The 17,485-nt window shown below is 37.5% G+C and overlaps 1 protein-coding gene across 7 annotated transcripts in view; it reads right to left on the minus strand.

Annotated features, from left to right (window-relative positions):
* Positions 1-17,485, minus strand: part of PLCE1 (phospholipase C epsilon 1) — a 163,230-nt gene that overhangs the window by 23,269 nt on the left and 122,476 nt on the right. For 4 of the 7 annotated variants that reach the window (XM_052798490.1, XM_052798491.1, XM_052798489.1 and 1 more), the window contains 11 exons: positions 17,220-17,428; positions 14,635-14,676; positions 12,276-12,942; positions 11,592-11,774; positions 10,597-10,714; positions 10,046-10,205; positions 4,566-4,688; positions 4,344-4,480; positions 3,121-3,359; positions 2,070-2,131; positions 1,784-1,949 (listed from right to left, as the gene is read on the minus strand). In XM_052798490.1, the coding sequence (XP_052654450.1) occupies positions 1,784-1,949; positions 2,070-2,131; positions 3,121-3,359; positions 4,344-4,480; positions 4,566-4,688; positions 10,046-10,205; positions 10,597-10,714; positions 11,592-11,774; positions 12,276-12,942; positions 14,635-14,676; positions 17,220-17,428 (2,106 nt within the window). The remainder of the gene's footprint in view (positions 1-1,783; positions 1,950-2,069; positions 2,132-3,120; positions 3,360-4,343; positions 4,481-4,565; positions 4,689-10,045; positions 10,206-10,596; positions 10,715-11,591; positions 11,775-12,275; positions 12,943-14,634; positions 14,677-17,219; positions 17,429-17,485) is intronic. The other 3 variants (XM_052798492.1, XM_052798494.1, XM_052798493.1) reach the window with 2 other exon arrangements.

Genomic DNA, 17,485 nt, shown 5'->3' on the forward strand with positions numbered 1-17,485 from the left:
AAGACAGACATTGCAGAGCTAAATGAAAGCCCAGTGATTCAGCAACAGTGCTGGAAAGAGCAATCTCTGTGGAGTAAACGTAGCCCTCAGAAGCTACAGTCCCCAGCTAACTGCATTCCCTAAGTTGAGAAAGAGTGGGAAAATTAAGAAAGCATTTATGTTCTTGGGAGAAGTACCATAAAGCTTTGAAATTCATGGTATCTTACAGGACACATGGAATCTGTTTGCAGAAAGTGGTTCTTGATGTATAGCTTAATGTTCTGAGGGAGAGAAACATTTCCATATATCTATCTGCAAAAGCAGTTATAAAGCAACATAGCAATTTATTCCAGGTTGCTACCATGACAGCTTATGGGCATGGCATCTGCAGTTTGTTTGCTGGTTCTTTTTGTTGTTGTTGTTGTTAGTTTTTTAAATAGAAGGTGGTCTGAAGATAATGTCTTATGAACAACTTCCATGAGGATAGTTAGAATGGAAATGTGCCAGGCCATCTTATTTAATGATATTAAGCTAATTTACATCCATCCTTCCATCCATCCATCCACCCACCCACCCATCCATCCACTTTTTACTTATTCATTTGTTTATTTCAGAAAGCCCTGCTTGCTAGAAAACTACTGAAGAAAGCAAAGAAGGAGGATGGAAGGGAAGATAAGCTAACTCATCTGTTGGCAGCCCAACTTATTATTGCTATCAATATTTAGCATGCCTATCATTGAAAGAGTTATCTGTATTACAATTTAGTATTTTACTGAAAACAAAGATCTTGACAATCAAAACCATTTCCAGCAAAAACATTCATGAACAAACTAAAAATTACCTCTTCTATTCGAAACCTGAATAATTAGATTTCAGGCAGTTGTGTCCATAGCTGGGACACCACCACTTCTGTGAGAGGCAGACACGCTGAGCCAGAACAAAGTGCCCCTTCTCTTTGGCAACAACTACTTGAGGGACAGGAAGAAACTTTTCTGCATCATGCAAATTTTGGAGCCAGCTGAGCTCTCTCTCACTTCCCATCTATTACCAACACAATACTCGCATACCTCTGCAGTGCTACAACAGGAACCTCCTTTGCAATTGCATTCTTCAATGCAATCTTGTTATTTGGGCTTTCCTAAGACAGCCTCACCCTCTGTCTTATAACTCCAAGCAAAGCAGCACATGGGATGCCAGATGAGCCCTTCTCAATGGTGAGTCATTAACATTTAGAGTAATGATAACACTACTCACAGGAAGTTTGCTGCTTCTCTAGCATTTGGTAAATACACACACACACAAATATATATATACACACAAACACACACAGAACCAAAAGCCCTAGGGAGAAATCGTTCTTTTCCTGTCCATCACCAATCAGGCATAAAGTCTAAAAAACTGTAGAATCTTCCTAGAAGTAATGTTTTTAGAAGTTATAGTTCCATTTGAAATTTGTTCTTGCAATGCAACGTACAGTATTTGAGTAGTGTTTTTGACATCTGAATGAACTAAAATATTAGATCAGTCTTTCCTGTGGGAAAGTCTAATTTTAGTAGGTTGGGTCAGACCGACTGATGTCTAAATGCTATGAATCTCAAACTAAACCCATTTTTTTGCCTTAGAAAAGGCATCTTGAGCACAACTGTGCTTACAGGCAGCTTTCCCACACATCATGTTTTCCAACGTTTTGCAAGCAGAGGTTTAGGACATTTAGATTTTTCAAAGCAAAAAGGTCACGTTTCTGAGACTTGCCAGTTAAACAAAGTTCATGCTGAAAACTACACAACGGTCCAATCCTGCATACCTGGCTGTAGAGCTCTACCGACGACTCCCCTTTAAGCTGATGGCCAGTAAGGTAAGTATTGTGTGAAGATTCTATGTAGTAATATGACAGTGGAAAGTGCAAGTCCTCAGCATTCTCTTGTGACTCATCATTTTTGGAGGCAAAGTTGTCTTTATCCATCAAAAATCTAAAGGTGAGAAGATGTGAGGAAATTTTATGCTGTGCTGAGGATTTTGTGACTGTCATACAAACATCAATACACTATATATATATATATAAAAATAAAAATTAACACATAAATAATTACCTTGCAAATCCTTCAAAAGATAGCAGCCCCTGCTGGCACATGTTCACACTGGGTTCAAATTTCTATAAAGATAGAGAAATTTAAGAGATATGTAATAATAACTCTTAGAATTACAGCTTTTTCATACTTTCATAGTGTAGCCTGCTCATTGAACTAACCAGTTAGTATGTGGATAAAGTAATTAGGTGCCCGCAGTACGCTCATGCTTGTTTTACAAATCACTAAACAAGCATACTAAATTCATAATTGTAAATCATAGAATCATTCAGGTTGGAAAGGATGTTGGGAGGTCATCTAATCCAACCTCCTGTTCAAAGCAGAGTCAGCACTTAAGATGAAATTAAAAAGGATCTGTAATCAGGCATCCTCCTATCTATTGTGCTTAAACACAACACACCACCATTTCGAATTAAAGAGACTTGTGGTATGCTAACTTGATGTTTCTTTAGAATTTCTGTCTTTTAAACTTTGCGTTTTATATTACATGTTGATAGTTGAAATATACAGTTTTTAGCCTTTGTTAACTGCCAAGTGGGGGCTTAATTTTGGAGTATATTATGCATGTTTGGAAGAATTCAAGATTTTCTACATACTTTCTAATCACTTCAGTCATTGTACATAAGGAATAAAATGTCCATGTTTGCATAATATTTTTTGGTAATAAAATAAAAATATGTGGAAATGGTGTTTTTTATGTTCCAAATTAGGGTTAAGCTCTATCAAAGGTGGTCACAGACAAGGAGAAAACAATGCACTGTCATGAGTACTTTCCCAAGTGGTGACATCCCTGTCCAGATAAAGCACGCGTGGCCAATAAAACCGTTTATTTGCATGATTTTTTTTTTTTAATGGACATGTCCACAATTTTATAGCCCAGAATAAAGATAGCATTATATTTTAAATTCAAGTATACTGTAGTGATAACATCAGTGTGAAAGCAGATATCCACACAGATATGCTATTCTGACTACAAGGCAGACAATGCTAGTGAGGAAAACAGAAGTAACAAGAGCTCAAGTAAAAGGAATTGCAAGATGTTTGTATTACAGACCTGGATAATACTGAGGATTTCATCATAGGTGCAGTGTTCTCCTTGGCAATTCACTAGGAAGTCGTTTAGCTGCTGGATTCCCACTCCAAATATTCCCAGCGATGTGCTTTCAACTCCAGTACCATTGGTTACAATACTGGCAGCAGCAATAGCATCAGATATTTGCCTCTGGTTGTCTGATAGTTGCTGCCTGCTCTTGATGAACAAACCAAGGTCTGAAACATTCCTAGTCAACAAATCTTAAAAGAAAAAATAAGGAAATATAAGCTATATAATTATGTGTATTATATATACTGTATATAATATAATGTAATATACAATACACATGAATATCTGACTGAATATTTTAGCACTGACATAGTAAATTAGAACAAAACCATCTTATTTATATTCACTAATAGAAGAAAGAGTATTAAGCGTGAAGTATGAAAGTATGTATATATTAAGTATGAAAACAGTGGGAGTAGACTGTAAGTGTTCAATTACTATAAGCAAAATCCTGGAACCTTTAACATGGATTCACACCCTCTCGCACACTGTCACCCAGAACCCTCCTGCTTCCTCTCACCACCACGTACAGCCTCAAAGCCCTTCCTTCGCTGTGTACAACCCCATACCCTTCCTGTGTGATCACCATTTATCTTCTCCCAGTCCCATATGCCAATTGTACTGTACCCTCCCCACAGGCTGCTTGGCAGAAAGACTGTTTTCTTTAAATGTGGACAAAGCTCCAGACTTAGATTATGGTAACTGGGGAATGTAAAGGGGGACAGAGGTTTCCTTCCCCCTTGTCCCACACAAAGCAGATCTACTAGGAAACCAGATAGGAAAAACCCAACCAAATGAGACACAGGGCACAGCCTCCTCGTTTCTCCTTCCTACATTTCTTTGCTCAGTGTTTTAGCCCTTCCAGAGCTCCTGCAACGAGATACAGACCCCTATGTTGGGCCCAGCCATTCAGCAACAAGTTTTATGCCTCCGCTATATCGGTTACAAATATATCTGGCTAATGTAAAGCAGCAATACTTTTCCTCCCCATCATTTCCGAGCAAAGAACCTGTCTTACATCCTGCTAACTAGGTATTAGTGGAGGTACTGCAGCAATCCTCTACTTAAATTTATAATTGATAGCTCTTTACGAGACTGTCTGAGACACTTTTTCTTAAGGCCAATAACTGAAGCTGTTCAGCAGACTAACAGCTGTATTTTCCTCTTTAACAAACCTAAATCAGGCTGGAATCCACTGCTATTTTCATCAATCTTCAAATTAGTGTAAAGTGGAGCAGGCTCTAAACCAGATCGATTGCAAGGCACAGCATAGACATCGAAAAGGTCTTTCAGATCCTTGCGGCTACGGACACTGTGAAAAGAGTTTAGAAGTTCAATTTTTGCTCTTTTATAAACTTGGATGAATGAGATCAGTACAGAATAAAAATATATTTTACCTGAAAGATTTGAAGAGCTCTACAAATTCCACAAAAGTCATGTTACTATCAGACACCATGAAGTTCTGAAACCCCTTCATTCCTCCTTTAACACGGCCATGCCAGCTACTGCTGCTCCATGTGCTAAATCAGAAAGAGACTGCTTAGTTTGATTACGTTAAATTTCTACTTAGTGAAGTATTACGCATTACTGCATTAACACTTTATTTGTGCTCTCCTTAATGCATTTATTACAAATATCTGGAAGAAGCAAATAAAGCAGTATCTTATAAGATGCATAACAACAGTTTGTACCTTCTTGTTTTATAGCAGCTATTCTTTTCCCTCAAGACAACTGCAGACTTTGCCAGAATTAATAACGTATATGCATGCTATTTAAAACTCTTCCATGTGCAAAAGGGCCTGACTCAAATAGCACAAATGAAAGCATACTCATTTTCCCTTTAAAGAAAACAATGCTAGCATTCTTGTAGCACAGGTTGTTTATGAGGTTCGTTGAAGATTTGCTAAGGGAAATGGATATAGAATTCCTTAAAGCTCTGCACTGTCAAAATAAAATAGTAATACTGTGACTGGATATGCAAGAAAAACAAATATTTTCCTTATGAACCTGGGGTTTCTTATATCTGGGAGCATTAAAGGTGCAGATTTTAAGAAGTATAACCCTTCTGCTTTCCTGGCACTCAACCCTCATTGTTTCCCAGCCTATGGGTTTCCCAGATACTTCCCAAGAACAGTTGGGATTATCATCAGATATCTCAAAGACAGGTCAAGCTACAGTCCTCTTCTTTTAGGCTTGGACAGTAGCCTCTGGAGGCCATTTCCTTCTAGACACGAGGTTCTAATTATTTCCTTCTTTCAGCATTGTGGGCTGAAGGAAGTAAAGTAGACTGGAATTTCTTAAGTGCAAAGGCAGAAAATGATCACTGAAACAACTAGCTGTTTGGTGCTAATTATTTTAGTTGACTTGAGTAATACCAAGCCCAGCCAATTTCATTATAACTGCAATTGTTAACCTAAGTTGTGCAGCTGAACAAAGTTTTTGAAGCAGAACCAGTACATTTCCAAAAGCCACATCCCAAAATCTTTAGGCTACTACAGGATTTACACTAGTAAGTGTAGTTAGGCACCTACTTGAACTATCCCTTGAGCACTATGAACAAGTCCTTCGTGAATTTTATGTACTAATTTGCAACGATGGGCTGAGCTCTTGAGCCCCTTCCTGGGCCTAAACACCAATGAACACACACTGCAGGAATGGGATCCGCCAGCACCAGCATCCTGAAAACAGAGGGATCTAAGCAGCCAGCACAAATACCAAGAACTGTCTAGTTTAAACCATAACTAACTCCAGAAGTTACAATATTTGTTTCAAAATATCAGACTAGGTGACTGTGTGTCAGACTTCATTGCTCTGTAACGTTCAAATCTACAAATCCATTAATCTATGAATTCTGCCATGAGGTTCAGTACAAGTAGTTCCAACAGCTGTGATGGAAAAACAGGACCAGCTTGTTGTCTACTGTTCCTAAAGACATTTCCAGTCACCTGCTGCAAGCAGGCGACTTTTTACGTAAATATGCTAGATCAGATTCCTCAAATCTCTCCTGGCCTGGGATGGATGCATGCAATTGAAAACAGAATGTGATTTAAAAGTATTAAAAAATACCATCTACTTTAGTTGATAATGTTCAACTTGTTTGACATCACTATGGCAAGTACTGACATACTGCATATCACTTTTTGGCTAAAATCATTCTTAACATTTTTATCAGACAAGAAAAATGAACCATGATGAGGAAAGTCTCTTGACTCCAGAAAACAGACTGAACTGTAGAGCACCAAACGGAAGACCAACAGCAGATGATAATGCTCAGCATTTCACTAGATCTGATCACTAAAGAGTATCATCCACAATCATTCCACAGGTAATAAATACAGGTTGTTTTAAAAATAAAGCTAAAAACCCCAAGAAAACCCCCCTACCACCAACCAAAACTGTAATTAGTAGCAGTCTGGATTATACCTGTATACAGCTACTTTTACTCTCTCTCTGCAAAAAAGCCCCCATCTCTAATTTTCCATATCCTGTTATCTGTTTCCCAGTGGCATTACCACCCATTCCCCTGCTTCCTCCACCTTACAGGCAGCACAAGATTTCCAAAGAACTTGGGAATTTGCTGGATGCGCATCTGCTTTGAAAGAATGACAGAAGACAGCTGCAGGCTACCTGTGTTTGGAAATCATCTGGACATCTGGATTGTACAAGGATTTATTCTCAACGTAAATTATTTCTAAGGAGGTCAGGAATATCAAGGTTGTGAGTTATATATGTAAAAATACCGATTTTCATTCTCTACCTATAAGAATTACTATTATTTAAAATGTACAACAAAGATAGCCAGGTCCTCCTCTTTTAAAATTGCTATCATTATATTTAGATTTTTTTTTTCACTTTAAGAAATTTTATTTCATTTAGTGCTTCTCTCTTGATTGAGATGTTGATCTAATTTACTGGTCAGATAAAGTTAATGCACAAATTATATGGCAGGAGAAGAAGAATTAGAAATCTCTCTTGCTCTCCTACTCCTAGCTGCTACACTGCAGCTAACAATCATTTGTCACCAGCTCAGCTTTCTGTACTGCAAAGGCTTCTGCAGAGCTGGTTGAGACCCTCTGCTCCCTGCTCTTCTAAGCTCTGGGTTCTGTGAGGGATCATGTACTCACTGAATGTGCACAACCAGCATGTGTCCAACACTGCCTCCAACTATGAAGCCTCGTCAGTGTTTCAGTCTAAATCCAGACGCTAATCTGAATTAATAAACTCTTGGCTCTAATCTGTGCAGAGCCATACAAATGCGTACAAGCAATCCCAGTGGATCCTGTATTTCCTAGGTTATTTCATTATCTAGGTCATTCCAACTTTCTGTTACTTTGGAAAATGGACACTTGACTTTATCTTAATTTATGATGCTACTGACAAAACTGGTTGGAGATAACTAAGTATATAACTTGATTTTTATAAGACTGCAGAATTAAAAATAAAAATGGAGCAAAAGGAAACAAAAGATGTCTGCGTTCAGCCTGTGTGGCTTCCCAAACTTACTTTGCTTGTGTATCACCGCTGTTAAGAGCAGCAGCTTCCAGGAAGAATATCGCGCTGCTCACAGTCTATACATACCACAGCTTGTGGGACCACTGCCCCAGTCTGCTCCTCCATCAGTTATACCTATACTGCTAAAGGCATCCATCCTGCCACTTTTTCTGAGGCTCAAGTTCACATTGCTCTGCACTGCCCAGCAATTGGCTCAGGTCTGGTTTGGTCCCCCATGGTGCTTGCCTGTCTCTAAGACATCATTTTCATTTTTAATGTGGGTTCTATCTGAAGTGGCCAAAATAAGCTGTGGCATATGGTATTGCCTGACAGACCACCATTTAGTTAATGTAACGCAAAGCAATAGGACATACCACGACTGTGGGTGGATTGCCTGAAGGTACAATCCTTGCAGGGAGTGTGTCCTACAAGACAGTATATTGTAGATGGTTTGAGACTGAGTAAGCTCTCCATCCATACTATCTAATTAGAGATCTCTCTGGAGCAAATATTCCCAGAACTGCACCTACATTCCATCTTGGAGGCAACCAGCTGGTTTACTCTAGAAGAGATCCCAAGAGTGAATTAATACACATATAGGGTGGATGATCACAGGACTTTGCAGCAAAGTAGAGCGCCAACTATTTCATAGCTCAGACTTACTGATCGCAGTTGAGGCACTACAGATATTTCTTTCTTTTAGCACATGTGAAGTGTCCACACACACGAAAACTGGCAAGCATAATTCAGACCTATCAAGGGTCCGAAGGGTAAATACCAAGAATAAAACTCTCTCCACTGCTCCAAGTCTCTTAATGGCTCATGACAACTGGGTCAAGGTAATGGATAAAACACGTAATTCTGTTCTGATGAAGATTTCCTCAGGACAGATGAAACAGCCATACAGCTGTATCCTGAGCAAATTCTAGCAAGAAGGGTCATATCAAGTTGGGGAGAGCTCTACCAAGCAATGCTGTGGGGTTTCCAGACAACTTTGCCAAGGAAAACCTGTCATAACTCAGGGAGGCCCACAGTGCTAAGCTGCACAGGGATCTGTACAGAAACCCAGGACTGAGAGGATTTAAAGGAACATTAGCTGTCCTTCCCCCAGGAATGTGAATTCTCTGTTGAGCCTTTTAATCTCATTTAGAGAACAAGAATTATTTTGGCATAAAAAAAAGAAAAAGCAGATTTGCAAAACAGAGAAGCATTTTCCAGAGGTAGTAAAGCAGTATTTCTTCAGTGTAATGTAAGAAAAAGCTGTTCCAATCCTTAAAAAAAAAAAGAGAAATGTCTTACAGAGGTAAATCCTAGTCTGGCATGTTCATCCCATGGCTGTGAATGACAGTGAAGAACAAAAAGTAAAGAACATAGTAAGAGTCTCAGACAGCAGTGTTAAAAGGAGAAGCAGCCAACCACAGACGTCCACAGGTGGCCCTACTACTCACACCTATTTCCAAACCCAGTTGGTTTAAGTGTAAAAAAACCCCTAAGAAATACACAACATAAACCATTACATAAGACATGTCTCTTCAAAAATGATGTTCTACCAGCAGCAGTTATCTCTTCCATTGTTTACCATTGCTCTCCTGGAAACCCTAAGATTCATATTCATAACCATACCTCAGTATTCATTCTGTTAAAAGGCACTGGAAGGCCTCTGTTGAGACTGTCTTCTAGTATGTCATAAAGTACCATCCACAACCCCAACATATTAGCACTGTTATATTATTATTACTACAACTACTAACACCACCACCATTCACTGTTTATAGAATTAATACAATAGTGCACTATGTCACTGCACAACCACAGCATAACCTTTTGCACTGCCTAAGTGACACAAAAAGGATGAATGTTCAAGGAGGAGAGGCCTGTAAGAGAAAGATTTCAAATCTTTTCCTCCAATTCCCCAAGACAGTACTACAATCATCACCAGGAATGTCAGCAAAAGTTAATACTCCCCCAGGTAGAAATGACTTGTGCTGAGAAACCTCAGAACTTCAATTCACACATCTATAACATTTCTGTTGATTTTCATTATACAGAAGACGTCTATAACTATGTTTTGAGGAAGATCTGGAGAAAGAGTTAAACTCCATATTTGTGTAGTTTTGGAACAGCATTCCAATCTGCTTCTGTAACACACATAAACTGAAGCACGCTGCTCAGGGACTTGGTACAAAGCCATCCTCAGATTCATGGTATTTCAGCTTAAATGTCCTAAGTTGTTCTACAATGTTTTAGATGTCTATCAAAAGGCTAAAGACATTTCTAGCATTGTTTTTGTCAGTTTTCATCAGTTTGGCATGAAAACCACATTTGATGATAATTAAGTAACAGTAACTTTTTTCTTTTTAAATCAAAGCATTGATTTTGTCCTTACCTAGACTGACTCTTGCTTGAAGACATTACAGGAGAGGAGACCGGTCTTGCTGGTGAAGATGATGTAGCTCCCAAATTAGGAGATCCAGATGCTGTCAGAGAGTGAGCTCTTCTTGATGGCAGGTTGTTAGATGGAGAAGCATTAATAATAATATTGTGATCTATGGAGAAAACAGAAGTTTGCAGCACGATTACAACATCTGGCCCAATAAAAATGCTTTTGTCCAGGAGATTTATATCACAATTCATTAACACATAGTAAGACACTAAAGGGATTCTAGATTTGTCCCAAGACAGTCAAAAAGATACATTCTGAACAACACTTACATACCCATTTCATCTGAATGCAAAGGAAGTTCTACTGAAACTAAATGAAAGAACAATCATGAACAACTACAGAAATTAATTAAAAAATTTATAGCGTTTGGAGTTTCAACTGCAAAAGTAGTTTTATATCATAAATGTATTTTTAACACCATAAAAAAATGTCTTTATAAAAAGACTTTGAGCAAAACCCTGAGGAAGTTTTAAGTACTGAAGCGATATATCTACCTGGTTCTTCTTGTTCATCAATATCTTGAGGATCCGAGCCACTTCTATTACGATATTCTTTACAGCTTTTGGCCTTCCGAGTTGCCATTTCGTCATCAGTGGCCTCTCCACTTTCACCCTAGAAATAATGAGCACCATAATAAACATCCCAAAACCACTACTATTCCCATTCTTTACCAGTGCAATCTGTAAGAAACCATGAAATAAATCAGCCATTCTTTATGAAACAGGCTCCTGTAAGGCTGATACCAGCAGAAGAGACAACTTAGGATATGTAGTGAAGTGTGGGACCATTAGGTGTTACCTCAGTTTGACATCACACAGAAGATGACGATGATTGCGCCTCTCTAAAGTGGTACAGCTGGTTTTACACTATTTCACTGATGCATAGGAGCCCTAAAGAGGATGGATCTTGTCATTTGAGGATCTCCCCCACCTGCCCGCTAGAACACATGGATAGCGTAGAGCTTCTAGCCCCTGCATTTTCCTCTCTCCTGGCTATTGGTGAAAGTGGTTGAGTCCAGGAAAAGAGAGGAGACTGTCAGACGAAGTCCTGTGTTCCTGTCACCCATGTAAGATAAAACTGTGTGCTAATCTGAGGCAGAATAACTATGGTGATGTTTTTGGGAACATGAAGACAAAAAGGAGAAAGAAACTGACACCAGTTTCCAAACGTCACTTTGCACATTAATATTTTTATTACCACCAATATTTTACCTTTATACTGAGGTAGCACCTAAAGATCTCAACAAGATTCTGTCCCCTTCTGTTAGCCCCAGTGCCCACATGTCCTGAGAATGGTTCGAGCATGAGAAAAAAAACCCAAACTATTGGAAAACAATAAGCCCAAAACCTGATACTGCAATAAACAGTTTTAAAATTATCATCTAATTTTTTTTCTCTGGTTCAGAATACAGTTACTTACACAGTAACTGTAGGAAGGAAACAAATTGGCCAGATAAGCAACAAAATACATGAATAACAAAACAGTCTACCCTCATGAGTACTTTCTTCTTTTTCTTAGCTGCGCTTATTCCCAGAGTGTTGTTTCTCTGTACACTAGGTTTCTCAGTGCTTTTGGTGAGAGTTCCTGTGCTTGTGTTTCTTGCACTCCATCGTCTGCCTCCGAACAGTTCAACAGCCTGAGCCAAGGTTGGGCCTTCAAACCTTCCATCCTCCTACAAAAATTCTCAGCGTTAACAAAACAAGGAGAATAAGAACAGACACATTTTTTAAGCAATAATATAGACATCTCTAAGGAACCAATGAAAGACAAAACATCAAGAGGAGGCAATTTTTAATTACTGCATGAATACCAAAGGGCTATTTTGTTTGCTATTTTGAGGGTTTTTTTGGCCTTAGCTCTCATCACTCAGTACTTCAGCACCCTTTTCAAGTACAGTCATTGCTTTTTCTTTAATAAAATACTTATTCCAAAACTCCAAACATATGAAGAGCTTCATAATAAAAAAAGATTTAACTTCAGAGTATTGAAAACATGCAAGGTTTGACAGAACATTATGTGGAAGATCAGATCTTCCTGACTTAAGCCATGTTACCAAGTTGGAGATTTGGTGCTCATCCTTAATCTTAGCTTACTTACAATAGAAACTAATTGCTTTAAATTAAGTTGTTGACATCTTTGAACTTTTCTTATACAAAATCACAGCATCTTTTACCTGGTAAAGGCTGACATACTGTTTCCGTAGCCACTGTAGTCTTTGATCAGGGAATCTCCTCATTTTTCTTACAGCTTTAGTCAATTCCAGCAATCCATCATACAGCATTCTGGCAGTGTATTTTGGAGCAACAAAGTGCAGCAACTTATTATCAGTAGTCTGAAGTCCATAAAGTATTGTTATACCATTTTCTTCAAGAGACATGTTACAAAGTTTATTCTGAACACACACAGTGTGCATATCAATGCCGGAGTGTCCCATATATACAGCCTTGGCTGAAAACAAGTCCAAAAAACCTTCCACCAGTCCAGTATTACCAAGAAACTGGTACTTGCCAAGCTCCGCAGTATTACCCAGCACACTCAGTTTTGCCTTAGCATTTGCAGGGCAAACCGTCGTGGGTTTTGTCCAAGTCAAGGTACTATTATCAGGTTGAAGTTGAAGAAAGCAACGTGCTGAGAGATGTGTCTCCTGGTCATAGTGAATGACAGTTGCCCCTTGTTGCATGAACTGATGGACATCAGCCCTGATGGATAACACGTACCAGGGTATGAGTTCTATTCCATGGCAGAAAGCCTTCTGTTGCTCTTCTGTTGAATTTGTGTCCCATTCCTTCAACTGCTCAAATATATCACTTTCAGAATCTGAAAGATCTCCGATAATAAATCTGCATGTGAACAAATATGAGAGACTTATATTTAGTGATACATGTGCTGATTTATGCTATGATTGATGAATTTTTTTCTGCTGTAGTTTAACTAAAAAGAATACTATCATCTCTATATAATTTGGACTTACAGGAGCATCTGTAGTTTTTACATTATTACAATTTATGTTATTGCAATTTTGAATTAATTAATAGATGCTGCTACAATTAATTATTACTCCCGCAACAATATAATTATATTTTCTTAGAACTTACCAAACATTAGATTAACAATAAAAAACATCTGTTTGGATCTTAAAGCCAAGTGATTCCAGTTTCTAAATCCACAGCATAAGATTGCTTCAGTTGAAATATCAAGTACCATATGTGGAAACTGCTAGCAGGATCTAGTGGATTGAAGACAGGACTTCTAATCTCTGTTCTACTATTGATTTAATGTGCAGAGCTTTCACATTATATAAATTCTCTGATTAACACTTGTAAAATAGTGGTTAAAATACATACCTTCCTCATAAGATTGCAGCAAGAATTTGATCAGATACTTTCCATTAGAAAATTTAATTTTACTTAAGCAAAATATTAACATGAAACTTGCACACAGCAACCAAAATTTTTGAAATATTTTACCATAATTAGAAACAGCAGATACAGAGCAACAATACTGAACTAATAAATGAGGTAGTTTAAATACAATTTCTTCCCTGCAGAAGCTTCTAACATGTATGAATGCACAAACGTTCAATATTTTGATAGTGCTTTAATGAACATAAAAAAGAGCAAACTGTTCTGTGTACAGCAGAACTAATGAAGCACATTTTTCTAAGGATATCCGGCCAATAAAATCCAAACCAGCTTCCTCTGCATATTCTTCAAGGCATCTTGTCCTAATACCCTCAGTACTTCCCCTTCATATTGCCACAGTACTCTCAGCTCCTGCCCACGTCCTACCAGCTGAGCAAAAGCCGATTCATGTTGTGCCTCGTTCCAAGTCACACATACTATCTCCCTAACCTAAACAGCATGGAAAACCATGAGCTCTTCCTCAAACTCTTCTCTACCCAGAGCACTAATTAATTTTAATTTTTCCCTTATTCCATACATCAATTCTAATGATTCCTCTATGAATTTATTAATCAGTGAGATCTCTACCTCTCCACCAAATCTAGCAAAAAGTGGCCAACAGGCTGAGGATTTATTGCTTATGGTGAGGGGCTTACACAGGCAGAATAGCTGTATCTGCCTTAACTGTAGCTCTATTTCCTTAAGAAATCTTCCTAAAAATAAAGGTCATGCATTATAACTGAGCTGGTATAAACTGTCTTACCAGAGTCTTACCAGACACATGTACATTAAAATATTTACCTGTATTATACAAGATTAAGATTTTCAAATTAAACAACTAAAGCAGCTCTTTCTCCCCCATGCCCTCAAAACAATCAAATAAGTCTCTGCAAAAATTCTAGAAAATGGATTCTGAGACTAGATGGCTGGAGGAGTCTCGTACAGTGGAGACAGAAATGGCAGAGCTTTGTTTATGCCTTATTTCACATTTGATAGCACTGGCATGCTGCAGATTAAAATGTACAAGAAGCAGGTAAGCCAAGCACACACACGTAATCATATCCAGAAACATAACCTCTGACATGAGCTGCCAAAAGCGACACAGCTATTAGTTCTTGAGAACACACTTACAGAACTCGGTTTGAATCAGAAGCTTTCTTTATATGTGCTGCACTGAGATGCAAGGAAATGAAAAGAAAGGATAAAGGAAACATTAAAACAGATTTCAGTTTTAGAGGGAAAAAATGCATGGGATAAAAAAAAAAAAAACTTGAGGTTTTCCCCTATTATTTTAAAAGGTATTTACTGTAATTAGGAAAGCTTAAAAGTGAAGATGAGATCAGGCTAATAAAGTGATGCGTCAAAGTTTAGAGTATCTTAAGAGGTCATTTGGTTAACAATTCTATAGAAACTGTATTTCAGACTTGAAATTTTTTGTTTTTTCCTACTTACCTTTGTTTATTTGAGAACTGTCAAGATGGAGTTCTAATAAAGATTAAAGTTTGATATTTATCTGGCATGTACAGAAATTCAAGGTGATTAGACAGGTCACTGATTACAGAGTGATAGACTTTATTTGCTAACACAACTGTGAAAGTAATTATACCCACTATGCACTGATTTTATTAGATGCCTTTCAGTTTTTTCTTCAAATCAAACTAACCTACCAGCTTTGGTGGGTTCATGTTCCACAATACTAATGCAAATCAGCAAAAGGCAAACTAATTGAAAATCTTCCTTGCAATTTTAAAGTAATGAGAAACATGTTATACAGTGTATTCTTCTGCCTTTATGATCACAATACTATGATTATCAGGTAATACATAATTATTATATAATTTAGATTTTATAATACTGTATGCAGTATGACTTAGGTCTCACAAGAAAGAGACCTAAGTTTCTTCCTTAGAACTCTTTAGTTGTTCATAGCATTAAAAATAAACCAAACATTGCAGCCTCCATACAACAGGGACAACAGAATATGGCCCTTCTGCCTCTGCAGCAATTTGCTCCTGTGCCTCACTCAGGTCCCTGAATGCCCAGGAAAGAGATGGCGGGTGAATAAGGAACTTCCAAAGTCTATGAGGTACTTGAGCTAAATTAATACTTTCAGAAGTATTTTTCTACAAGTCATTATACTGTTAAAATCAGTACTTACTGCACCAGAACTACAGATACTAATAACTGAGCAGTTAGTAGCCTGAATCAGGAAACATAACTTTAATTACCTATCTGCAGTTTTGTTCATTTAAATTTTAAACTTTCATTTCAGTGTCATATTAGCTTTTTTTTTTTTGAATTTAAGTCCTACTTTAGAGTGGAACTTACTAGATTATATTTAAATATAAAGCATAACTAACTAATTTACCAAGAACTGATTTCATAAACAGATAACAAAGAGAACTTCATTTTCTCCGTACTGTTCTTTTATATTTAAATTCTACTTTGTTCATCCAAGAGAAATGTTGATTTCCCTAGCTTATTCTCCATTTGAACTGTGAGTTGCTAGCTGATTTTAAAGCATATTAATTAACAAAAATAACTCCTGGAAGAAAGTATTTGAACTGAAGTAAGTCAATAGACAACATAAATGGATAGAGAAGTGGGTCTGTCTTTCTTGGCTTAATCTACCATTCCACTTTCCAGAGGCAACTAAAGCCAGATGTGAATAATTCTATTAGGAACCATTCTCTCAGGAAATAATGACTATTTATTTGAAATGAAATTTAGAATTGCATGTTAATGAAATAAATGCATTTAAAACAGGAAGACGGTAGGTCCTTCTCAGGCAGTCACTTATTAGATTTTTATGTGTAAGTAGCTGAAATACGTTGGATACTTCTGAACGTATGGATATTTCTGATACACATTATCAACAAAATAACTCAAACAGTGACCTAAGCATGCTCTTTTATGCAAGCCCTCATGTAATTTTACAGCGCTTCACCTCTGAACAGTACAGTTCTGTTACTTAATTTGAAGTTACTCTACAATGGTTACTTAGTTTAAAGCTGACCCACCTATGTCTATAGGGGCTGCAACTTCACTGCAAAGCAACATTCTAGAAGGTCAACTGATGTCTTAAACTTTGCCATACAAGGTCTTTGAAGTGAAAATCTGAGATTACTGAACACTGGGCTTTTTTACATGGGGCACAATTTAAGTAAACTTCTATGCAAAATAACAGGACTATAGCAATCTGAAAATTCAAAATGTGTATTGACTTACAAATGTTTTCTGGACATAATTTAAAAGCCTCAAACGAACATGTCCTTAAAAGAAGAGGTCTTTTGAAGGATAATAAATAATCTTTATTTTCAAGGGGGCAGAACACTGCCCGAGCATGCAGAATATAATGTTCTGAGCTCTGATAACAGATATGTCCTGGTGCTATTCCTGTCACCACAGATCAAAATTGTAATCGTAACTGTGGATTTTTAAAGCTCTATGTGTAAGACAAAAAGGATTTACCCTTATCGTGAGAGGAAGTAATTACATCATGAGGGAAAATATAACTATACAGAGAGTTTCCAAGCATTTGAGTATCAGATACTTAGCATAACTGCAGGGGAGAAAAGTTCTGAATTGGAAGGGGATAAATACAAGGGAAGATGTTAAAGTCACCCTTATTTCTAAAAGTAAGCTGTGGTAAAAGAAAATTAAAGATTAAAAAAATGAAACATAAAGGTGACGACAGAAAATAAAATGAGACATACTGGTACCGGGATTTGTCCTTTAGAGAGTTTTTTCTTGAACTGCTCCCTTCACTAAAATTATCGTCAACCTCTTCAGATTCCAAACTGCGATTGCAGCTCCGAATAGTTTGAAAGATATTGTTTGCTGTTGATTCTTTTTCTGGATTATTTAAACCATCTTGGCCTACTCGTTGCAAGAAATTATCTTGTCCGCTGTAATCTGAAACAAACTAGAAATATCTAACAGATTAGTATAGTAATAGATAGGATATTGTGTCACCTACTTC

The sequence above is a fragment of the Harpia harpyja genome, chromosome 10 (assembly GCF_026419915.1).
Source record: "Harpia harpyja isolate bHarHar1 chromosome 10, bHarHar1 primary haplotype, whole genome shotgun sequence".
In the NCBI taxonomy this organism is placed as follows: Eukaryota; Metazoa; Chordata; class Aves; order Accipitriformes; family Accipitridae; genus Harpia; species Harpia harpyja.